Source organism: Vulpes lagopus, chromosome 11 (genome assembly GCF_018345385.1).
Source record: "Vulpes lagopus strain Blue_001 chromosome 11, ASM1834538v1, whole genome shotgun sequence".
Lineage (NCBI taxonomy): Eukaryota > Metazoa > Chordata > Mammalia > Carnivora > Canidae > Vulpes > Vulpes lagopus.
Genome location: NC_054834.1, coordinates 46,453,348 through 46,479,409, shown reverse-complemented (window position 1 = coordinate 46,479,409; position 26,062 = coordinate 46,453,348). Strand labels below are relative to the sequence as shown.

Below are 26,062 nucleotides of genomic sequence, written 5' to 3'. Positions count from 1 at the left end.
GTGCTTATTTAAATTTATAATATATTTAGGTTATTTTTGTTTTTAAAAATACTATGCTGTTACAGGTCCCTCCAAAAGTATGCCTTAAAATATATAAAATATAATTTTTACCTTACAGAAACTGAATCTACAAAAATTTTGTAAAAAGTTTTCCACAAAAATAATTTCTTTATTATTCTTTTTTAATCAAGATAATGATTGAATTTATTATTTTATCACTACATTAGATGTAAAAATAAACTGAGAAGCTACAAATGCATACCACTTCATGAAGATTATGGAGCAATAGAGGCATCCAGTGTAGAAAGCTAGAAGTGACTTATCCTTTGGGGATGCAAGGACAACAATACACAAAAGTCATCAATGGTGAGATTATTGGCAAAATCTGCCAGCTGAAATTTAGGTACCAATGGAAGGTTTAAAAATGAACATGAGGGAAAAAAATGAACATGAGGGAACATTTGCTACCCCTCACCTCTTAGACTGGAAGTATGGGTAAGGTATTATACTCTTCTTTAAAAAAAAAAAAAGATTTTATTTATTTATTCAGGAGAGACACACACACAGAGAGAGGCAGAGACATAGGCAGAGAAAGAAGCAGGCTCCATGCAGGGAGCCCGATATGGGACTCGATCCCAGGACTCCAGGATCAGGCCCTGGGCCAAAGGCAGACGCTTAACCTCTGAGCCACCCAGGCATCCCTACATTCTTCTTTTTTAAAAAATATTTTATTTTTTTATTCTTGAGACACCCCCACACACAGAGGGAGAGACATAGAAAGAAGGAGAAACAGGCTCCTCACAGAGAGCTTGATATGGGACTCGATCTCTGGACCAGGATCTCCCTCTGAGCCAAGGGCAGACACTCACCACTGAGTCATCCAGGAGTCCTGATAATATATTACTCTTAACTGCTGCACTGCATTCTACTATTCATTCATTGATTTGGAAAATACTTACGAGGCACTATTCTAAGTTCTGAAGAAAAAAACAATAAATTTTAAAAGAGACAAGGTACCTGTTCTCAAGTATTTCTTTTCCACTCGACTAGGGAACTTAGTTATTGAATAAGTAATTAAAGAGAGATATAATATGAATTATAAGTAGATAAATTCTCTTTAAAAAAATAAAGCATGGCAAGACGATACAAACCTGAGTGGGAACATTCCAAATACAGTGGAATAAGTTGGAACAGAAATACATTCCTACTGCAAATTGGAACAACAAACGTGTGTGTGTGTGTGTGTGTGTGTGTGTGTGTGTGTGTGTGTATTAAAAGGAACTGGAAATTGTGAGAAGAGAAAGGACTAAATGAACTAAACAGGAAGGGCCTGTTTTATGCAAACATTGTTTTTGGCCATTTCTTACTTGGTAGTACCTTTGCCAACTCTAGGTAGGGATTGAAGATCAGGCTTTGCCTGAATGGAGGAATGTTAATGAGGAAAAGAAGAAATAGACAAACTTTTGGAGGTATGCCTAACATGAAAAAATTTGAAACCCTGAAGGATGAGGGTGCTCTGCTGGAGCCTAAGTAGTTTCTTAAGAGTAGAGTGAAAGTTCCCAGAGTCTCATAGTAAAAATTCCAACAAGAAAAAGATCCTGCTTCAAATATACATGTCCTCATCAAGACAGTGCCATATTTGAAAGTCACTCAGGGTGAGATTTAAAAGCAGAGGTCAAAAAACCAGAGAAGCAGGATAAATCTCTCAGAGCATTCTGGGATGGAGGAAGAAGACAGCAATCAGGTTCTTGATAAAAAGCCCAGAAGGTCTCTATTTGAAACTTTTGAAACCAGAAGTAGACTGACTCAAAATAGAAGGGCAACCCAGTCCCATCTGAGTTTGCTTCTTCGTTAGATCAAGAAACAGCAAACACTAGTCAATGGGAGGTAAATAATATAAACCCTATCATTACATTTCATATGAAATATATGGCTTTGGATAAAAAAATTAAACACATAAAGAAGCAAAAAAAATGATCAAAAAATGAAACAAATATAAATGGCTCATAGAAGCAGACACTCAGATCCAGATGTTGGAGTTAGAGTCAAGGTCTTTAAAACAGCTGTTTTTAATAGATAAAATGAGTAAAAAGACAAAGATATCCTAAAGAAATAATCATGTGTTATACTAAAATTACAAAATAAATGTCTTAAATAAGGATGCATTGGATGGTCTTAAGAGCCAAACAAACACAGCAGAATAGAAACATATTAAATCTGAAGAAGACTGATGTAGAAATATCCAAAATGAATGCAGAAAGATAAATGTAGAAAATACCAACAGCAAATAAAAAAGACTACAGGAAATGTGTGGAGCAGAGTCAAGTGATATTGTATGTTTAATTAAAGTTCCAAAACTAACAAAGAGAAAAGACAGAAGTATTTGAAGAAAGAATAGCTCAAATGTATCCAAAATTGATGAAAAAAATATCAATTCTCCATTCAAAAGCTCAAAAAACAAAACAAAAACACCAAGAGTAAATACAAAGAAAAACTAGACTGAGGCTTTGCTGAAAACCAAAAAGGCAAAATCTTTAAAACAGAGAAAAGAACATATTTCTTTTAGGAGAACAATAAAAATAACACCTATGTCTGTAACAGTAACAACTGAGGGATGAAGACAATGTGCTGGCATCTTTTTTTTTCTTTAAGATTTTATGTATTTATTCATGAGACACACACAGAGAGAAAGAGAGGCAGAGACACAGGCAGAGGGAGAAGCAGGCTCCATGCAGGGAGCCCGAGGTGGGACTTGATTCCGGGTCTCCAGGATCACACCCGGGGCTGAAGGCGGCGCTAGACCACTGAGTGTGCTGGCATTTCTAAAGTGCTGAAAAATAAATGGCGACAACTCTGAACCCAGGGAAAACATAATGCAAAATGAAGGAGAATAGAAAACATTTTCAAACAAACCAAAAGCCGAGAGAATTCCATAATAGCAGACTGATCCTACAGAAGCCCCACTAAAGCTCTTGAGGCTGAAGGAAAATGATCCCATATATAAACAAAAAAGGGTAATGTTAAATGAGCAGAACTGAAGAAAATAAATTTACAGGTTAATTAAAAGACTACTGAAAAATAATAAATAATGTGTTGTGTGTATATTAGCAGAATTTTAAAAAGACCATTAACTTAAAATCAATAACAATGTCTTATTTTTATTATTTTTTAAAGATTTATTTGTTTATTCATGACAGAGAGAGAGAGAGAATGAGAGAGAGGCAGAGACACAGGCAGAGGGAGAAGCAGGCTCTGTGCAGGGAGCCTGACATGGGACTCGGTCAGGGTCTCCAGGATCTCACCCCAGGCTGAAGGGGGCGCTAAACTGCTGAGCCACCCGGGCTGCCCAATAACAATGTCTTAAAGTGCTTGCAAAAAATTCAGGAATAAGTAAAATAAAATAAATAATAATAATAATGTCAAGCAATAACAAATGAAATTAAACTGTTTTAATGTTACATAGCCTAGAATGTAGTGAAAGTATTGATTAAGGGTAGACTATAATAATTTGGGTATGCTTATTATAAAACCTTAATATTAGGAGATAAATATCCTATACAAATGATACAGTGAGGTAGTAAAGAATATTTGATTAATATATATATTTTTAAAGATTTTATTTTATTTAACCATGAGAGACAGAATGAGAGAGACAGAGAGAGAGAGAGAGAGAGGCACAGGCACAGGCAGAGGGAGAAGCAGGCTCCATGCAGGGAGCCTGATGCAGGACTTGATCCCAGGACCTCAGGATCATGACCTGAGCCAAAGGCAGACTCTCAACCACTCAGCCACCCAGGTGCCCCTATTTGATTAATATTTTACCAAAGCAAGAAAGGAGGAATAGAAGAACAAAGAAAACATGACACAAAAAAATAAATAGCAATATGTTAGACTTGAGCTTTTTTTTGTTGGAGGTTCTGAATACTTTAATGCCACATAACAAGATACTATTACAGAAACCGACAGTGCTTCAGTAATGGGAACATTATAAGACCCACAGAGAGATGGAAAAAAGAAATGCTTTGGAGCCAGGCAAGTTCCGATTTACATCCCATCTCTACCACATACTAGTTGTACAACCTTGAGCAAGTCACACAGCATCAGTCTATTTCCTTGCCTATAAAATGGGACATTAACTTTAATTCTCAAAGTTTTCAAGGATTAGTTAATGTAGAAAACTGGCTCATTGGGGCACCTTGCTGGCTCAGTTGGTGGAGTATGTGACTCTGAATCTCAGGGTTATAAGTTTGAGCCCCACACTAGATGTAGAGATTACTTAAAAATAAAACCTCAAATTAAAAAAAAAAAAAAAGAAAGAAAATGGGGCACCCGGATGGCTCAGTCGGTTAAGCGTCCAACTGTTGGTAATCAGTAATTACAATTTACATTTATGTAAATAGATTCACCACACCAATTAAAATATCAACACAGACTGGAGAAAAACAGAAAATAAAACTGATGTATGCTGATTACTTTTGATAAAATGGGACTGGGGCACCTGGGTCGCTCAGTCCGTTAAGCATCTAACTCTTGGGATTCAGGATCTCATGGCTCGTGGGACGTAGCCCCTTTTGGGCTCTCTGCTCAACAGGAGTCTGCTTGGATATTCTCTCCTTCTGCCCCTTCCCTTGCTTATGCTCTCTCTTTCTCTCAAATAAAGAAATAAATCTTTTTTTTTAAAAAAAGGGACAGATAAGTTGAAAGTAAATGATAAAAGCTAATACACTATGAAAATATTAGCCAAGGGCAGCCCCGGTGGCTCAGCAGTTTAGCGCCGCCTTCAGCCCAGGGCGTGATCCTGGAGACCCAGGATCAAGTCTCACCTCAGGCTCCCTGCATGGAGCCTGCTTCTCCCTCTGCCTGTGTCTCTGCCTCTCTCTCTCTTTATGTCTCTTATGCATAAATAAATAAAAAGATAGGGCTTCTATATTAATATCAGGCAAATAATAATTTAAGGCAGAAAGTATTGCTAGATAAATGAGGGCCATTTCACAATAGTAAAAGAACTACTTGAACAGAAAGATGTAATAATTCTAAGTGTGTATGAACATTTAGAATGATTGCTGGAGTTGTCTCATACCAACTCACAGGAGATAACTATAAACACCTCTTCTCAACACAGTATTTAGTGATGTCACATTGGTAACTTGAAATTGAAAATGAGTATTTACAACATGGGTATTAGCGAATTCTACAAGTCAAGACTCTTTTCCTTTTTTTTTGAATAGTTGACTGTTATACACTTACCAACATTCTATGTACATAAACCTAATAATATGTCTTCAAGATATAACAGAAGTATGGGGATCCCTGGGTGGCTCAGCGGTTTAGTGCCTGCCTTCTGTCTACCGCGCGGTCCTGGAGTCCCGGGATGGAGTCCCACGTTGGGATCCCTACATGGAGCCTGCTTCTCCCTCTGCCTGTGTCTCGGCCTCAATTTCTCTCTCTCTGTGTCTCTCATGAATGAATGAATGAACAAATAAATAAATCTTTTTATTTTTAAAAATATTTTATTGGGGATCCCTGGGTGGCGCAGCGGTTTGGTGCCTGCCTTTGGCCCAGGCGCGATCCTGGAGACCCGGGATTGAGTCCCGCGTCGGGCTCCCAGTGCATGGAGCCTGCCTCTCCCTCTGCCTGTATCTCTGCCTCTCTCTCTCTCTCTCTCTCTCTGTGTGACTATCATAAATTAAAAAAAATAGGGATCCCTGGGTGGCGCAGCGGTTTGGCGCCTGCCTTTGGCCCAGGGCGCGATCCTGGAGACCCGGGATCAAATCCCACATCGGGCTCCCGGTGCATGGAGCCTGCTTCTCCCTCTGCCTATGTCTCTGCCTCTCTCTCTCTGTGACTATCATAAATTAAAAAAATAAATTAATTAATTAAAAAAATAAAAATATTTTATTTATTTATTCTTGCGAGACACAGTGAGAGAGGCAGAGATGTAGGCAGAGGGAGAAGCAGACTCCATGCAGGGAACCTGATGTGGGGCTAGATCCCGGGACTCCAGGATCACACCCTGAGCCAGAGGCAGATGCTCAACCGCTGAGCCACCCAGGTACCCCAATAAATGTGGGACCCAGGAAATTTAACAGAATCCCCTACTCCTGGACAAGCAGAGCAGGACTGACTCTACTTTGGGCTGCACCCGCCTTGGGCTGACCTGCTTATTACTTAGGGCACCGCCCCGCCCTAATCAAAGACCAGGACACACCCTAATCGGAAATCCGGCTCCGCGGACCAGCGTGACGGTGCAACTTTCTGCGTATCCCATTGGCCACTGGCCCCTATAAAGTTGCTAAGCCTCTTAGTCTCGGGGTCCAAGTCCCTGCTCCGCTGTGTCGGGTGCACTTGGTCCCAGGCTCCAGCTTGTAAATAAACCCTCGTGTGTTTGCATCGGTGTCTGCTCCTTGGCGGTTTCTCGGATTCGCGATCTTGGGCACAACAATAAATCTTTTTAAAATATATCTTTTAAATATTTTATTTATTTATTAGAGACAGAGAGAGAGAGAGAGAGAGACAGAGGGAGAAGCAGGCTCCATGCTGGGAGCCCGACGTGGGACTCGATCCCGAGTCTCCAGGATCAAGGCCTGGGCTGCAGGCGGTGCTAAACCGCTGCGCCACCGGGGATGCCCGCATATTGATATTTTAGAGTGATTTCAGCTATATAAAATTCAAGAACAAACATATATATTAGAGATGTGTACAGAGGCTGTGAAGCTATTAAAAAAGGGCAAAAATGTAATTACTAGAACCATGAAGATAACATTTTCTTCCAGAGGAAAGGTAGGGGTATTGACATAATAGAAACCCACTGGGATTTTCTGGGATGCTGGGAACATTTTACTTGTTGACATGAGTGACTTATATCTTTAATACTGTATATTCATACTTTATTCACTCTTACATATTCTATTTCACAATAAATGTAATAAAGTAACAATCTGCTTATACAGTATGATTCTTATTCTGTAAAAAAATTAACTAAATGACATATAAAGAGATCACAGGATGTTAATATGAAGCTTTTGCCTACTGATTATAGCTGCTAATATTTTTAATACTGCCTGCTGCTTTATTTAGGTATAACTACCCTTGATATTAAAATGACTACAGGAGGAGGTAAGATGGCAGGGTAATAGGAAGACCCTAGGCTTGCTTCATTCCTTAAACACAGCTAGATACATGTCAAATCATTCTGAACACCCACAAAATCCATCTGAGGACTGATAGAACAAACTGCGCAACTAGAGAAGAGAAGGAGTCAAATTGTGAAGGGCAGAGGAATCACAGGAATGTGATTTGGGGGAGAAATAGATCACAGGGGCTGTAGAGGGGAGCCGTGGTCATGGAGAGAGGCTAGAGAAAGAGAGAGGAAATGAGAGAGAGAGAGAGGGGAGCAGAGGGGGTCACAGAGGGAAAACACTTCCCCAAAGACATTGACTGGGAAAATGAGAGGGGCTGATTTTTGCAAGTTTTTACAACAAGTTGGGCTCAAAGACTAGAGTTTTTCAAGTCTGTGCCAATGTCAGTGAGGAGCCTTCGGGGCACTGTGGTGTTCCTGTGGAGGAGGGCAGATAGCCTGGGTGGGGGGGGGGGGGAGGAGGCAGAAGATGCAATCTGAAGATTCTCTGGGACTCCCTGGGAGAGACAGATCCCTCTTCTTGGAGTACATCTGGGAGAGGTGGCATTGCCTCTCCAGGGGGAAAAAGAGCTGGTAGGCACCATTTCCAGAGACATCTGCTGAGGGCAGTTAACTCAAGCACAGGCTCTTTAAATGCACTTTATCCCAAACTCCATGCCCCTGCACTTTGGCACAACTGCCTATCTGGGACAAACCCACATCATCTCAGCATGGTGAGACCCTCCCCCAGCGGACTAGCACAGGTTCTGCACCATGCCAGGTCCCTAAAGTTTTGAGTTCTAAAACTCAGCTGGCCTGCCTGGGATAGAACACAGGTGCACTGCCCTGCTGGGCAGGCAGATGGCCCAGGCATAGTCAAGGTGAAGGCAGGGATCTGAGGGACACCTGGAATGCATGAGGGGAGCTTTTCCCCTCTTTTGCAAGGGCTTGCCAGACAACAGTGGGCACGAACTCCCCTTTCCAAGGACATGGAAGAAGAAATGAAGAAGAGCACTACATGGTAATAAAGGGGTCTATCCAACAAGAAAATCTAATAGTAGTAAATATTTATGCCCCCCACTTGGGGGCACCCAAATACATAAAACAATGAATAACAAACATATAGGAGCTCATTGATAATAATACAATAATAGTGGGGGACTTTAATACTCCAGTTACACCAATGGACAGATCACCTAAGCAAAAAACCAACAAGGAAACAATGGCTTTGAATGACACACTGGAGTAGATGGACTTCACAGATATATTCAGAACATTTCATCCTAAAGCAGCAGAATATACATTCTTTTTGAATGCACATGGAATGTTCTCCAGAATAGATCACATACTTGGTCACAAATCAGGCCTCAGTCAGTACAAAAAGATTGAGATCATATCATGCATATTTTCTGAACATAACACTATGAAACTTGAAGTCACCCATAAGAAAAAAATTGGAAAGACCATAAATGCATGGAGGTTAAAGAATCCTACTAAAGAATGAATGTGTCAACCAGAAAAGACATAAAAAAATACATGGAAACAAATGATAATGAAAACGTGACTGTCCAAAACTTTTGGGATGCAACAAAAGTGAATCCTAAGAGGAAAGTATATAGCAAATAAGGACTATTTTAAGAAGCAAGAATAATCTCAAATATGCAACCCAACCCTCACCTAAAGGACCTAGGAAAAGAACAGCAAATGACTAAAGCTGAAAGCCTTTGGAAGAAGGGAAATACTAAAAATTAGAATAGAAATAAATGATATAGAAACAACAACAAAACCCAACAAAACAAGAACAGATAATGAAATCAGGATCTGGTTCTTTGAAATATTTAATAAAACTGATAAATCTCTAGCCAGACTTATCAAAAAGAATAGAGAAAAGATCCAAATAAACAAAATCACAAATGAAAGAGATCACAACCAACATCGTAGAAACACAAACAATTTTAAGAGAGTATTATGAAAAATTATATGCCAACAAATTGGGCAATCTGGAAGAAATGGATATATTCCTAGAAATATATGAACTACCAAAACTGAAATGGGAAGAAATAGAAAACTTGGACAGACTGATAACCAGCCAAGAAATCAGTAATCAAAAATCTCCCAACAAACAAAAGTCCAGAGCCAAATGGCTTCCCAGGGGAATTCTATATGTAAATGATAAATCACTGAATTTTACTCTTGAAAATAATATTACACTATATGTTAATTAACTATAATTTAAATAAAAACTTTAAAATGATTCCATTAGCAGATCAACACATTACTTTTAAAAATGGCAAATTTAAAGATACTTATCACCATACATATTTATTAGCATTACTTTCATTACCAAACTTCTTTCTTTACTTGGTTTTATGACAATGGTTTAACATTTCATTCTAGAATTTCTTTTTAAAAGGCAAAAAGAGGAATGCCTGAGTGGCTCAGTGGTTGAGCATCTGCCTTTGGCTCAGGGCATGATCCTGGAGTCCCAGGATCGAGTCCCACATCAGGGTCCCTGCATGGAGCCTGCTTCTCCCTCTGCCTGTGTCTCTGCCTCTCTCTCTCTGTGTGTGTCTCTCGTGAATAAATAAATAAAATCTTTAAAAATAATAAAAAAATAAATAAAAGGCAAAAAGAGTAAATAACCAACTGAGCTGAATCCCATCAGGGAACATATCCATCAGGAAAACATCTTACATTTCATAGAAGCTCCATATAAAGCTATATTTTTGTGTGGTAAATAATGGGATTTAATATATAGTAACTTTTCTTTGAAGTTTTAGTTGAAGCAAGTTTTTAGCACATTTGTGAGGGAATTTTTTTTAAAGATTTTTATTTATTTATTCATGAGAGACACACAAAAAGAGAGAGGCAGAGACACAGGCAGAGGGGGAGAAGCAGGCTCCATGCAGGGAGCCCGATGTGGGACTAGATCCCGGGTCTTCAGGATCACTCTCTGGGCTGAAGGTGGCGCTAAACCACTGAGCCACCCAGGGATCCCCAGTGAGGGAACTTTTAATAAATGATTCCACAGTATAGTTTTGATTTTTTTAGAATTTAAGTAAACATACTTTTTATCCACTAGATGGTGCTAATGCCCTATCATTAAACAACACAAACCCCATCTCCTGGCATTTCCCACCCCAACAAAAAAGCCAGATTTTTTTGTAGTTATTAGTTTTTAAATTTAATGTTCATGTTTTCATGTGAAAATTTTATGCTTAATTACAGGCTAATATGTATGTTTTTCAGCTTAGAAATTCAGATCCAGTGCTCGCTTTGGCAGCACATATACTAAAGAAATTCAGATCCACTTCTTGGCATTCAGATTACTGGAAAAATAGTTAAATTTCAAATGTAAACGCCATATAGTGAGTACAGAACTATTTTTCACTAGTGTATTAACATTCTGGTAGAATTAGGTCCTATCCTGTTAAGTTAATGCAAGAGAAGAGTAACAAAGGGTTTTTTAAAATCAATTAATCCATTCAATTTAAATAATGATTAATTTTTTTAAAATGTATTTGAGAGAGAAAGAGATTGAGAGAGAATGTACGCAGCTGGGGAGGAGCAGAGGAAGACTCTGTGCTGAGCACAGAACCCCACACAGTCTTCATCTCAGGACCCTGAGATCATGACCTGATCTGAAACCAAGAGCAAGGCGCTTAACTGGCTCTGCTACCCAAGTGCCCCTAAATTATTTTTTTTAAGGTAACAAATCTACCAAAAGAGTAATCCATCCACAATAATCCATCCACAAAACATTAATCAATACACGCACATTCAGCCCATTGGCTAGCCTGAGGCAAATGCATTTCCTTTTGGTTTTAATTCAAGATAATACATTTATACCTCTAATTCTTGATTTTTTTCAAATTTAATTACTGTTAACAACCAGGTATAAAAGACAGGGATGTATCTCTTTGATATCATCTTCCTACCACCCTCTCATAATATTTACTGTGTATGTATATTTACTCTATGTATGCATATATACATACACGTGTATGTATATTAGCTATCTCAATGAGAGTAAGAGGGAATAAGAATTCTCATATTGATTACCCTTTTTACTTCAAGTAATTCTTAAAATTCTGGTACTTTTTTCCATAAACAAATAGCATCTCTTGACAGTACAAAAACAGTATCACCACTCCCTACTCCATTTATCCATCTTTCTACCACCATTTCCAAAATCTCAGTTCTGATTATTATCATTTGCCACCTTGACTGTGAAACAGCCTGCTAACTAGTCTCCATACCTCCATCCTCCCATTCTCCACAGGACTCCACAGGAATTTTGGCAAAATTGGTCCTGCCACTCCTGTGCTTAAAATTCTTCAGTGACTTTCCCTTTACCTTAAGACACTCCAAACTCCTTACCTCGCCCTTGGAACCCCTTCTCTGGCTCTTGCCATTCTCTGATAGCATCTTGTCACCTCTACTGTGTACTCATTGCACCAAAGCTACCCTAGTTTGTTTATATTTTATCAAGCATCTCAAATGTATTTTTTTTCCCTTTAGATCTCTTGGTTTATTTCTCTCCTAGAACACTTGCAGCAGAGACTTTTGGTGGTTGCTTTTGTCCCATCTTTCAGGCTTTCCTCAAATATTATTTCCTCAAAATGACCCACTTAAGACCAGCCCAGCTAAAGGCTCTGCACCCCACTACTCCATCTCTTTGATTTTTATTCAGCCTCTACTTTACTTCCTTCACAACATAGTTCACAATTCACAGTTATTTTTATGTTGACAAGGATTTCATCTATCCTGCCATCAAAATGTAGGCTCCCATTCTGTTTTACAGAACGGAGCAATTTCATTAGTACTCAGATCCTCTTACCTCACATTCACCTCCTCTCTACTTTGGTTCTAATCTTCAACACACTGAGCATTATCAATTCACCTCATTCTCAAAACATTTAAATGATACACTATCTTGTGTTCTAACAGGAATTAGGTGTATCTTAACAATGTGACTTTTATCTGTCTGAATTCACAAAAACCTGTTCAAGCTCAGCTAAACCACATTCTTAAAAAAGATTTTTAATTAGACAAAAAGACATTTCAGCCCAGGTAATCAAACTGTTGGCATGTGTGTAGAGCAACCACATTTGTTTGAATTAAACTGGCAGTTTTTGAAGAAACAGGACAAGGGGTTTAGTAAATAGGTAACGTAAATGTATTTCAAAAGTATACAAACATTTTAAGACTTAGGTTACGATTTTTTTTTAATAGCATCTCTCTTCTCAATTTCTTTTTTTTCTTTTTTAAAGATTTTATTTATTTATTTATTCATGACAGACACAGAGAGGCAGAGACACAGGCAGAGGGAGAAGCAGGCGTGGGACTCGAACCTGGGTCTCCAGGATCACACCCCGGGCCAAAGGAAGCGCTAACTGCAGTTATATATTTGAATTATATGTGTCATTTGAATGCCAGTTAAATTTTTTTTGAAAATTTTAAAAGATTTTTTTTTTTTTAATTTATTCATGAGAGACACGGAGAGAGAGAGACAGAGACAGAGAGACACAGGCAGAGGGAGAAGCAGGCTCCATGCAGGGAGCCTGATGCGGGACTCCATCCAGAGACTCCAGGATCACGCCCTGGGCTGAAGGCAGGCGCTAAACCGCTGAGCCACCCAGGGATCCCCTTTTTTTGATTTTTAAATGAAATTCTACCTGGGTAAACTTTTTATTCTCTTGGTCTGATTTTGTGATTTAAAATTATTCTGTCCATAAATAAGAGTGTGAATGGATTTGGCTATTGAATAGGAATGGAATTCATTTTGCTTTTATTTGGGAGGCATAGTTGCAAAATTTTGGTTAAAGGTAAAAATAAATATCCTTGATAATTTAATAATCATCTACTTAATTTTTGCAATTTTGAATTTTAAAGGGTATTATTAACATACAACACAGAGCTAATTACTTGTTTTCAAGGTCAATATATCTATAAACTGTTATTTGAAAAGTATTCTTAATCAAATGAAATAAATCATGATAAAATTATATACTTGAGAAAACCTTAATCAAATGTGTACCAGATTGTTTTGGTAGACTAAGGTTGATCTCTTTATACAATTACTCTATTTTTCTAAAATTATTTTGGGAAAAAAAGAACAAGAGATATTACTTTTAGGTAGTCTAATTCTAAATTTAGTAAATATTAGAATATATTTTAAAGCAAAACTACAAATCAATTTAGAAATAATAAATGGACAAAATGGAAACAGCAAAAGTAGATATTTTATGTTAAATTTCTTTTCTATCTTCTTACTGATATATATGCATACTAGCTATATGTGCATGACCCAATTAGTTTTCAAAACAAGACAAATTCAGAGTATTTTACAAGTAATATGAGAATAATTAAAGATATTTGGCAAATAATAAATATATATACACCCCTATAAAGAAAATATCAGTTGCAATTAAGTTTTAATTTTATTTTTTATTTTAATTTTTAAAAAAGATTTTATTCATTTATTTATTTTGGGAAAGAGATAGAGCAAGCGCTTGCATGCACAAGCTCAGGTGTGCACACCGGAGCAGGGGGAGGGCCAGAGGGAGGGGACAATCTCAAGTCAACTGTGCTGAATGGAGCCCTATGCAGGGCTTGGTCCCATGACCCCAAGATAATGACCTGAGCCAAAATCCTGAAGTGGTCACTCAACGGACTGAGCCACCCAGGTGCCCCAAAGTGAAGTTTTTAAAAAATAACTCTAGGAAGAACAGATAGAGATTATATTGCATTATTAAAGCATTTAAAGACACAAAATTATATTTTTAAAATTTGAAAGTATGATTATGAAATATTTTCTTGAAATTTTAACAGTGTAAAGACCATGAAGATAATTCCGGGATTATGAAAAGCAAATGGGAGACCAGGTAATAGCTATAAGACATCAGCTATGATCATGCCATAGTTAGGATGGAAACAAGTTACTATGAGGATACTGTTTGAATATTTCACTGAAATCGAGTTTCTTGAAATGGATAGTGTTTGAATGGCTAATACCTAATGCCAAATATTATTACGGTTCAAGTGAAAATGGTAGCTTAAAATAAATTGTTAGTATATATTGGCTGGTTGCTATAAAAAGGAGCTTAGTTAGAGGGTGACATTAATTGAGTGCCTTTAAAAACTCTAGCAGGGGGCACCTGGGTGGCTCAGTGGTTGAGCATCTGCCTTCCGCTCAGGTCGTGATCCTGGGGTCCTGGGATCAGTCCCACATCGGGCTCCCTGCGTAGAGCCTGCTTCTTCCTCTGTCTGTGTCTCTGCCTCTCTCTCTCTCTCTCTCTCTCATGAATAAATAAATAAAATCTTTAAAAAAACCAAAACTCTGTAGCAGGAATGATTTAGCATCTAAATAATTATCATGACAATCTTGAGGATAAATATTAAAAAAGAAAAAGAAAAAACACACACTATACCCAATTTCACCTGTAGTACTTGTGGAAATGCAATTGATGGAAGATTTAGAAATGTGGGAGTTGTTTTCAACCCTCCATTTTTACAGATCTGTTAGTCTTTTGTATACCAATTGATGCTTCCTCAGTCTTAAAATCTCCTCCTCCCTGTCATCCTTATTAGGTTAACTCCTATTCAACTTTTAAAGCCTACCCAAAATGTCATCCAGACCCTGACCCAATTCTTTCTCTTCATTCCACCTCTTACAAATCAACTCCTCAACCCTATCCCACTCCATCCTCTGATTTCTATTTGGGTATCTTGCCTCCTCTAAATAATCCTACGGTCTCTCTTTTGCTTATCTCCATCACAATACTTTATATGAGAAAATACAACATGTTGGTAAAATACAGCACTCATTCCTTTTGTTTTCCCCACTAAATGGCCTTTTGGAAAATGTTAGTCATAGGGCATGGCTCGTAACAGTCACTCAAAAAATGATCATTGCATGAACAAAGAAATGAACGGATGAATAGGGAACTCTCTTGGAGTTTTTCCATTATATCTGCGGATTATAGGCAATCTCTGAAAAGAGTGTAGTGGACAGTAGCAAATATAAAAGATAAGACATGGGAACAAATGTTTAGTAATCTTTTTTTTTAATAATTTTTTTCACATGTTGGCCTTAAGGGATACAGCATATTTTCTTTTTTTAAAAAAATATTTTTATTTATTTATTCATAGAGACACACAGAGAGACAGAGGCAGAGGGAGAAGCAGGCTCCATACGGGGAGCCCCAGGCAGGCAGGACTCGATCCCGGGTCTCCAGATCACACCTCGGGCTGCAGGCGGCGCTAAACCGCTGCACCACCGGGGCTGCCCTGTTTTGTAATCTTAAAGCTCTGTTTCATGAACCCAAGAAACTCTGGTACCTGTAATTCCATTGTACATCTTGTCCATGTGTCCTAAGTTTGAATTTATGTTATAATTTTGAAGTCAGGAATCATTTTAATTTAGTTCAAAAAAAAACTTTTGGGAGCCTATGAAAAAGTGAACGTCTCAATAACCACTTTTCTGTCTACTACACTTTTGGTCAACAAAGTTCGAGAAACTTGGTGCTCTCAGTTAAAATGCCAAAACAAATAAAAGTGCTATCATATCTTTTATCCCATTCCTTCTGTTATTTTAATGTTTTTTTTCTGTTCTATTACTTTAATTTCTCTGAGCCATTTTTATAAGTGTTTCCTCCTAATTTTAAGCTGAAATGTAACACTTTTTTCTCCCCAGTTATTTCATGTCCTTTTTATGTATCATATTCTCAAACTATTTAAAGTTGTTAAGAAATGGGTAAGGTGCATATCGGTTTTGTGAGCACAGGATAGATTGGTTGGCAAGAGTCTCACAGACGTGGGCAGGTGGGGGATGGCGTTTCGGATGAAAAGAGGGAGGCATAGTTGGGAAGAAGGAAAAGTGCAAAGGCTGTAGAACAAGTAGGGATTGAGCAAAGAAAAGTGGATGGATATAGACTTTGGCTGAAGCCCTAGCCATCAAAGGCCAAAAATGAAGAATCTACTAATTTGTGAGTCATTTGGAACTTACTTCCAGCTAAGAATAATTTCAGCAATACTTAATAATTCAGTTCTGGTTTAACATTATATGCAGGCAAAAAAGTAGCACATGTGTTCTCCGGATATGACTACACTTAAAATAAGCAAGGCCTGCTTTGGCATACCTCTCCTCTGACATTCCGGGCATCTGCTCTGACCCTTCTCTTGGCACTCACTGGTGCACTTCCCCATCGGATCTTCCCCTCCGCAGAAAAACCTCACTTTCCAGATTTGCTTAGTCTCCTTCTTCACCCTTATCATTCATTTCTACCTTTCCTCACTAAAATTGCTACAGAGAAGTTATTGATATATAATAATTCACAGTAAATTACAGTGACTAATAGTAGATTTAACTGTTCTAAAGTATTTATTCAGAGTATTTGTCATTCCACATAAATTTAAGGTTTATTGAATATGGTGATATCAGCATGTAAGACATTTTTGAAGAAGGCAGGAAATCGAAGGCAATTGGGTCATTGCACAACCTTAAATCACAGTACGTGGGTAAATACCCCACAACTATCTCTGAAAATGTGGGGTTTTGGTGAAGGGTGAAGGAGAAATCTTATTTATCATGTTGGAATTAAAACACAGAATTTAGGATTAAAAATCACTACCTCAAGTTTTCTGGATTAGATAACTATGTGTTACATTCATATATACCCTTATGAGTGTTTATAATTAAGTTGTAATTATTTCTTATGATTTATAATACCAATTATTTTTTCCATTTTAGGGCTAACTCAAATTTGAAACCATCTTGTGTTTGAAATATATTAAAAAATTTTTTTTCCTACCCTTTCTGATAGAAGAGAATCTCTCCAGCTTTGATCTATAATATATTTTAAGTCCTGAAAGAACTTTTTTGCCCTTTAAACCTCCAGAATTAGATAACACATATATCTCTCCAGACAAAACAGCCAGTGTGTATTTGGACATGTTTCAGTAGGTTTTAATTTATTCACATTTATCAGCCAGGAATTTCTGGACTGTGGCTAATTTCAAAGAGTATGTGGTATGTTTGAGGGACTGTTATTCTAAACTTTGTCCTGTAAATCTGAGTAGATTCTTAGCAGCCTGTGGTGACTCCTGCAACCATGCTGTTTTACAAGGAAGCAACTAAAGTTTCTATACAAATGGCAGTAGGTAGGCAGAGAGCCCATTGCATTACAAAGGTACTAGTCGGTCTCCAAGAAACTTGGGCTAATAAATTCTTCCTATTAGCTATGATTCTTCTTTAGTAGTGAGTACTATTTTTTGATGAATGTTTACTTTAAACAGGACAGAGGCGATTTATGAAATGCTAACAGGTCAAGCGTGGCTGAATAAAACAGATTGTGATAGCATTCAAATCAGTATTCAATCAGCAGAAACTGGTATCACATTTAAACACATTTTGATGAAATATAAAATACAGATGAGTCAGCTGGAATCAATTACGTAAGTAAGAAGTTTAAATTGCTATTATTTAATTTTTATTACACACTTTGTAGCATCCAATTTTAATATTTCAAATCCCACTTTGTAATCACTTAAACAGTTTAATTAAACTTGGCCTCAATTCTTGAGTTTTGAACATGAACTAGAAATAAATCTTCCTTTCATGATAAATGATATCTACATAAAGCCTCAGCAAAGCACATGTAAATATTGAGACACTGAAAGTATTCCTTTTAAAGAAAAGACAAAAAAACACCTATGTAAAGAGAAAAGATATTTGCTACAACTGGTAACATTAACAGGATTCTGGAACTCTTTGCCAATACAATAATATTTTACTTTTGAATACTAACTAGTATTTTTGTGTGCAGGGAAATGATTAAATACCTAGTTTAAAAGGTGGCTGGATATAAAGTTTCCAAGCTAAAAATCAAGTGTACTAGAATGTAAAACTGAAAGAAAGCTCTGTTATAGAAAAAAATTAAACACATTTGAATAAACCTTACAAAAAAGACTAAAAGATATAATTAAAAAGATAAGTACTTTTATTTTCTACACAAGTACTTTTATTTTCCACATTGGAAGATGCTCAAGGACAGATTTTTAAATTGTTTGCTAATATTTCTCAATGCTTAGAGGCTGACATGAAGTAAGCATTCAATCCAAACTTGTTGACTTAGTGAAAAGTTTTAGAAGTTTATGAATGATAGGTAACTGATTTGGCTTTAAAATGTCAGTGAAATATTATCATATAATTAGTTACCTATCGTGAATTAGAAACCAAATTTCCTCCAAAGAAACTTTTTGATCTATTGAGAAGTAGTGTTAGGATTAAATTTAATTATGTCTAGGGATTGTCTTATTGATGATACCAGAAAAAAAGCTTCTACATTCATATTCACTACTCCTAAGACTGCTCTTCTAGAATATATCTCAAATACAACGACAGGAAAAAAACCCATTTTGAATAACTTACATGTTACAAACATTCCATGTTCAATTTTTTCAAATATATGTGGTATTTTCATTCTAATGATACAAGTAATGTTTGCTTATCTACAAGACTTTTAAGGCCGTGGCAATATCAGTTGTAAATGATAGACGGATTTTTCTTTAGAGAGAGTTAACATCTATATCTGAAATAAATCCAATCATTGGATGATTTGAAGGCTTCTATTGTCTAATTTCTGTTCTAGTTCTATGTATGTTCCTATGCTTCTTAATACTTTTACACAAAGCATTTTGGTGAAAATTCTAAACAACAAAAACAAAATTATGATGATTTCAAGGAAAATTACTATGATATATTAGTTTTCAAAATATTTATTAAAACATTTTTTGAATTTTTACATTAAATAAAACCATGATAAATAATCACATCATTTAAATATGCTACTTTCATTTTTTTAAACTTAACAATGTCATAAGCTACTGGCACACTAAGCTACAGAACAGTAATGAAATCACATTATCTAGACCAAATTTCTATTACCACTGTGAAAAGCATATTAGCAAATGTTTTATAATATAGAAAAAGTCTTCCTTTTTTTACTCTTACCTTCTGCAACACAAACAGTCCACAATATAAGCCAAATGATCTCCCCTGGAAATCTCATTTTGAGGATCTTTTAGGAGTACATTTAATAGCTGACACCACTCACACTATGTCAACTTCTCTTTCTCTAAAAAAATGTGGGTAGTGCAGGAAAGCATTTGCTCAAAAGAAGTTGAAACGCAACTCGCAACTGCAACTCGGGGAATTAAAGGGACTGCTAGATGCTCCGCCCATCAGAAACTTTTGCAAGATAAAAGAAAAAAATCAACCACAAGCCTCAGCAATGCTAGTGTTTGAAACTGATTCTCCCTGCATTCCCACTGAATGTTAATGCTGTGACCTGCTTTTGATTTGTTTTTATAAACTCATGCATGTTCTCCGCTGGAACACATTCAGATTCTTGGAATGTGCAAAGATACATCTGGTGATATCCTTTGGATTTCATAAACCCTCAGGAGATCAAATAATAGAAGCTTTTTTAAAAAAATCATGTACAGAACTTGGAGTTAGGCAGTGCTTTCACAAATAAGACCCAGACAAGACCCAGACAATGTGAGTAAACTTTTGCCAAGAGTATGGTGCTGGCATGCTTTTCCTGAAATCCAGAAATTATTCTATTAAGAGCTTGTTAAATACGTGTGTGAAAACAGGATCCCTTTCATTGGTCATACATATGTCTAATAATTCAAAAACTAAGAAATGTGAATGTAGAATTTTTAAACTTTATATTGAAATATAATATGCATAAAGAGAATATAAACAAATGGTTTGGTGAATGTTGAGAAGGTGGAGACATGTATGCAATCAGCACCAAGCTCAGGAAACTGAGCAGCACTAGCTCTCAGAGAAGCCCCAGTTGTCTCCTTGGGTCACAGCCCCTCTCACACTTGCCCTCATCACATGCAGAGTGACCACTATCCTGATCTCAAAGAACATGGTATCAGTTTGCTTGTTTTGTACTTTACCTAAATTGAAATATATTTATTTTTTAGTGTTTAGAGCCTTTCACTAAATACTGTTTGTTGTTCAACCACACTGTTGGGTTTACTTACAGATTACTAATTCTTCTTGCTGTGTAATACTCAATTATTTGAATATACCACATTTTATTTGTGTGATTGTTAGTGGGCATCTGAGTAGCTTCTAGTTTGGAGCTAATAGAAATAGGGCTGCTATCAGAAAGGGAGACAGAACATGGAAGACTCCTAACTCTGGGAAACGAACTAGGGGTGGCTGAAGGGGAGGAGGGTGGGGGGTGGGGGTGACTGGGTGGCGGGCACTGAGGGGGGCACTTGACGGGATGAGCACTGGGTGTTATTCTGTATGTTGGCAAATTGAACACCAATAAAAAATAAATTTATTATTAAAAAAAAGAAATAGGGCTGCTATTATGAGGTTTTTGGTAAAGACATGTCCTTATTTCTGATGAGTACATACCTAGGAGTGGAATGGTAGGACATATAAGTATAAATTGCTCCAAATCCTCAACACACTTGATGCTTTCAATCTGTGTAATTTTAGCCATTCTGGTAAACAAAGAGCATTAAGTCTCTTGTTTTTTTTCTTTTCCCTTAAGGTTTTATTTATTTATTTGACAGAGAGAGAGAGAGAGAGAGAGAGAGCATAAGCAGATGGAGCAACAGAGGAAGAGGGAGAAGCAGGCTCTCCACTGAGCAGGGGCTCCATCTCAGGACCTGAGAAAAAGGCAGATACTTATCTAACTGAAGATGCCCCTCTCTATGGTGTTAATATGCATTTTCCTGATGACAAATGAAGTTGAACAACTTTCAAGTAGTGATTGGTCATTTAGGTATCCTCTTTGGTGAATTGTTCATTCAAGTCTTTTGCATATATATACATATATTTTTTCTTTTTTTTCTTTTTTCTTTTTTAAATATTTTATTTATTTATTTATTCATGAGAGACAGAAACACAGGGAGAGGCAGAAGCAGGCTCCATGCAGGAAGCCCAATGTGGGACTTGATCTCGGGTCTCCAGGATCATGCCCTGAGCTGAAGGCGGTGCTAAACCACTGAGCCACCAGGCCTGCCCCATATATTTTTTCTATTGAATTATCTATCTTCTACTTATCTCATTGTAGGAATTTTTTTATATTCTTCAGACATTCTTGGACATATTTTTTAAAGGATTTTATTATTTCATTTTATTTATTTAAAAAGATTTTATTTATTTATTCATGAGAGACACAGAGAGAGAGAGATAGAAGCAGACACACAGGCAGAGGAAGAAGCAGGCTCCATTCAGGGAGCCCAATGTAGGACTTGATCCTGGGACTCCAGGATCACACCCTGGGCCAAAGGCAGGCACTCAACCACTGAGCCACCTAGGGATCTCCTATTTTTTTATTTTAGAGATAGATAGAGAGTGCAAGGGCAGGTTGGGGCAGAGTGAGGTAGGGAGAGAATCCTAAGCAGACTCCACGTTGAGCATGGAGCCGGATATGGTGCTCGATCCCAGGACCCTGGGAGATCACAACCTGAGCTGAAATCAAGGGTTGGAAGCTTAACCTACTGAGCCACCCAAGTGCCCCACTTGGACATATTTATTATAAATATCTTCTCCCAGTCCATGGGTTGTCATTTTGCTCATTGTTTTTAATGGGCAGAATTTCTTCATTTTAAATTGAGCAATTAAATGTTTTGTTTACATAATTATGCTTGACTCTCATTTTTTTCAAACATACTCTTGAAGAGTCCGAAAAAGGCAGCCTGCTGTTGAAGCTGGACACTTTTTCAGAGGGTTCAAATCACAAATTCATGCTGAATTCCCTGGCATGTTTAAACAGAAAAGAATTCTGGGTCACTAAGTCCCCTTGCATGTTTATTGCTCTAGCTACAGCAGAACCCATCCTTGTAAATGTCACAGGATATGACAATTGCAATGGAAAAAAAGAAAATGTCTGGAGCTTAAGAAGAAAAGACATTTTTAAAAATTTTAAATAGAAAAATTATAAATTTTTTCTACTTGGGTTAGTGCATTTTGTGTCCTATTTAAGGATTCCTTGCCTACTCCTAGGATACAATGATGCTTTCCTCTAAAAGTATTATTTTCTGTTTCACATTTAAGACTGCATTTGACTTTTGTGTATGGTATAATAAAGGGCAACAGATATGTTTTTAAAATATGGTGATCCAACTGTCCTAGCACTTTTTTTTTTTCTAAAGATTTTATTTATTTATTCATGAGAGACACCGAGAGAGAGAAAGAGGCAGAGACACAGGCAGAGGGAGAAGCAGGCTCCATTTCATGCAGGGAGCCTGATGTGGGACTCGATCCCGGGTCTCCAGGACCACATCCTGAGTTGAAGGCAGCCCTAAACTGCTGAGTCACCCGGGCTACCCTGTTCTAGCACTTTTAATGAAAATATCCTCTTTCCTACCACACTGCTTCACTCTGACTTTCGTCATAAATCAGGCAACTGGATATGTGTGAGTCCATTTCCTAATTTCTTCACTAACCTTAAGGAATTCACACTGCAATAGCTAGAAGTCCCACTTAAATTTTTAAATAAAATTTTTGATGAAGTGTCAATTTCTGGGAACTTAGGTTTTTTCCAGTTATCATTTATTTATTTATTTATTTTTAAAGATTTTTATTTATTTGACAGAGAGTGCACAAGCTGAAGGAATAGCAGGGAGAGGGAGAGCACATTCCCTGCTGAGCAGAGAGCTCAATGTGGGGCTCAATCCAAGGACCCTGGGATCATGACCCAAGAGAAAGGCAGATGACTAACCAACTGAGCCACCTAGGCGCCCCCTCCAGTTATCTTTTATTTATTTTATAATGATTTTATTTATTTATTTATTTATTTATTTATTTATTTATTTATTCCTGAGAGACACACACACACAGAGAGGTAGAGACATAGGCAGAAGGAGACGTAGGCTCTCTGCAGGAGCCCCATGCGGTACTCAATTCTGGAAACCCAGGATCACGCCCTGAGCTGAAGGCAGACACTCAACCGCTGAGCCACCCAGACTTCCCTCTAGTTATCTTTTATTTATTTTCTAAATTTATTTATTTATTTATTTATTTATTTATTTATTTATTTATGAGAGAGAGAGAGAGGCAGAGACACAGGAGGAGGGAGAAGCAGGCTCCACGCTGGGAGCCCAATGTGGTACTCGATCCTGGGACTCCAGGATCACTCCCTGGGCCCAAGGCAGGCGCTAAACCACTGAGCCACCCAGGGATCCCCTTTAGTTATCTTTTAAATCGATTTCTTATAAAGACAAATACCACTACCACGTGATTTCATTCATATGTGGAATTTAAGAAACGTTAACAGATGAACATGGGGGGAAAGTGGAAAGCCATAAAATAGACTTAACTATAGAGAACAGACTGAAGATGGATGGAGGGAAGGTGGGTGAGTGGATGGGCTAAATGGGTGATGGGGATTGAGGAGGGCACTTGTGATAAACAGTAGGTGTTGTATATAAGTGTGGAGTCACTAAACCCTACACCTGAAACTAATGTTACACTGTATGTTAAATTACTGGAATTCAAATAAAAACGTGGAAGAAAATAGTTCCAAAGAAGTTGTTTTCTTGTTTAATTTTGTTGTGATCTGAAGATATACTCTCAATAATTCTAATCTTTGAAAATTTGATGGGATTAGTATCTAAAATATATACAAAATTTAAGACTCAAAAAAAAAAAGAATTTAAAACTCAACATCCAAAAACCAAATAATCCAATTAAAAATGGGCAGAAGACATGAATAGACATTTTTCCAAACAAGACATGTAGGTGGCCAATAGACACATGAAAAGATGCTCAATGCCACTCATCATCAGGGAAATACAAATCAAAACTACAATGAGATATCACCTCACACCTGTCAGAATGGTTAAAATCAACACAAGAAATAACTCCTGTTGATAAGGATGCAGAGAGAGGGGAACCCTCTTACAGAGTTGATGGGAATGCAAGCTGGTGCAGCACCCTGGAAAACAGTATGGAGGTTCCTCAAAACATTAAAAATAGAACTACCCTATGATCTAGCAATTGCACCACTAGGTATTTACCCAAAGAATGCAAAAATACTAAGTCAAAGGGTTACATACACCCAATATTTATAGCAGCATTATCAATAATAGCCAAATTATGGAAATAGTCCATTGATTGATAAATGGATAAAGAAAAGTGGTGTATATATACAATGGAATATTACTCAGCCATTGGCTGATTTGGCTGAGAATGAAATCTTACAATTTGCAAGGTTGACATGGATGGAGCCAGAGTATAATGCTAAGTGAAATTAAGTCAGTCAAAGAAAGACAAATACCATATAATCTCACTCACGTGGAATTTAAGAAACAAAACAAATAAACAAAGGGGGGAAAAAAGAGAAGCAAACTAAGAAACGTACTCAACTTTAGAGAAAAAACTGATGGTTACCAGGGGGAGGTGACTTGGAGGATGGGTTGAACAGGTGATGGATATTAAGGAATGCATTTGTTGTGATGAGCACTGAGTGTTGTAGGAAGTGTTGGACTGCTATTTTCTACACTTGAAAATAATGTTACACTGTATGTTAACTAACTGGTATTTAAATAAAAATTTACAAAAATAATTTAAAAAATGTGATGAGATTTTCTTTATGGTCAATATTATACCTATGTCAGCAGGTCAAATTTATGATTCTATTGTTCAAATCTTTTATATTTTTACTAAGTTTTAATCTGTTTATTAGATACTGGAAGGATTATTAAATATTCCATTGTTAAATATTCCATGATTTTTCATGATTCTGGATTTGTCTATTTTCTGTTTACATCAATCTTTTAAATATATTTTAAAGCTATGATGGTGTTTGCATATATATTTAGAATTGTGATATCCTTCTTTGGCATTAATCATTTGATCATAAAATGTCTCTCCTTATCTTTAATTTTGCTGCCAGTATGGTTTTCTGTTTTATTTCTTTTCTTTTTGTTTATATATATTTTTTATTTTTTTATTTTTATTTATGATAGTCACAAAGAGAGAGAGAGAGGCAGAGACATAGGCAGAGGGAGAAGCAGGCTCCATGCACCGGGAGCCCGACGTGGGATTCCATCCTGGGTCTCCATGATCACGCCCTGGGCCAAAGGCAGGCGCCAAACCGCTGCGCCACCCAGGGATCCCTCTTTTTATTTATATATTAAAAAAATATGATACACAGAGCCAAACTTGTCTTTCGTTTTGAGGAAAATAAGAAATAAAACAGTCTATGTGAAAAATCAAGCAAATACGAATATTCAGCTATCATTCTGAAGTTGAATTTCATTTAACTGATGACACACAACAACACAGATTTAAACTTTCTCTTCATTTTTTTCCTTAGTTATATCTCTCTGAGTATGAATCCAAATATCTTGCCATATTTAGAATTCTAATAGTAGGGACACCTACCTGGTGGCTCAGTGGTTAAGGGTCCGCCTTGGCTCAGGGCCTGATCTGGGAGTCCAGGGATTGAGTCCCACATCGGGCTCCCTGCACGGAGCCTGCTTCTCCCTCTGCCTGTGTCTCTGCCTCTCTCTCTGTGTCTCACATGAATAAATAAATAAAACCTTTAAAAACAAAAAAGAATTCTAATAGTTGTTCTTGTCCAAAAACAATACTAACTTAACAGTTAGGGGGTGCTTTAGGATGTTATTTTGATTAACACTACTGAATTCCAACTGTATACCATACACAGATCTAAGCATATTTAGCAACACTGTACTTATAACAACATAATAAAAAAATAAAATAGGAGACTATCACTATCTCCAATGAATAGAAGAGGGAACTGAGTTGCCAAACATTAAAGCAACTTTGTGAAAGTCACAAGACATTGATATGACCAGGTAGCAAACCCAGAGATGATCTGAATTTTACTTTTAACTTGTGCAGATCTGCCTCTCAAATGATTTGCTTCTGAT

General features: G+C 37.1%; 1 protein-coding gene across 1 annotated transcript in view; it reads right to left on the bottom strand.

The window, feature by feature from the left end:
• The window catches only part of CFH (complement factor H), a 77,710-nt gene extending 58,373 nt beyond the window's left edge, over window positions 1–19,337 (bottom strand). The window contains exon 1 of the mRNA XM_041774229.1: window positions 19,134–19,337. Coding sequence (XP_041630163.1) covers window positions 19,134–19,191 — 58 coding nt within the window. The 5' untranslated portion in view covers window positions 19,192–19,337. The remainder of the gene's footprint in view (window positions 1–19,133) is intronic.
• Window positions 19,338–26,062: the final 6,725 nt, after the last annotated feature.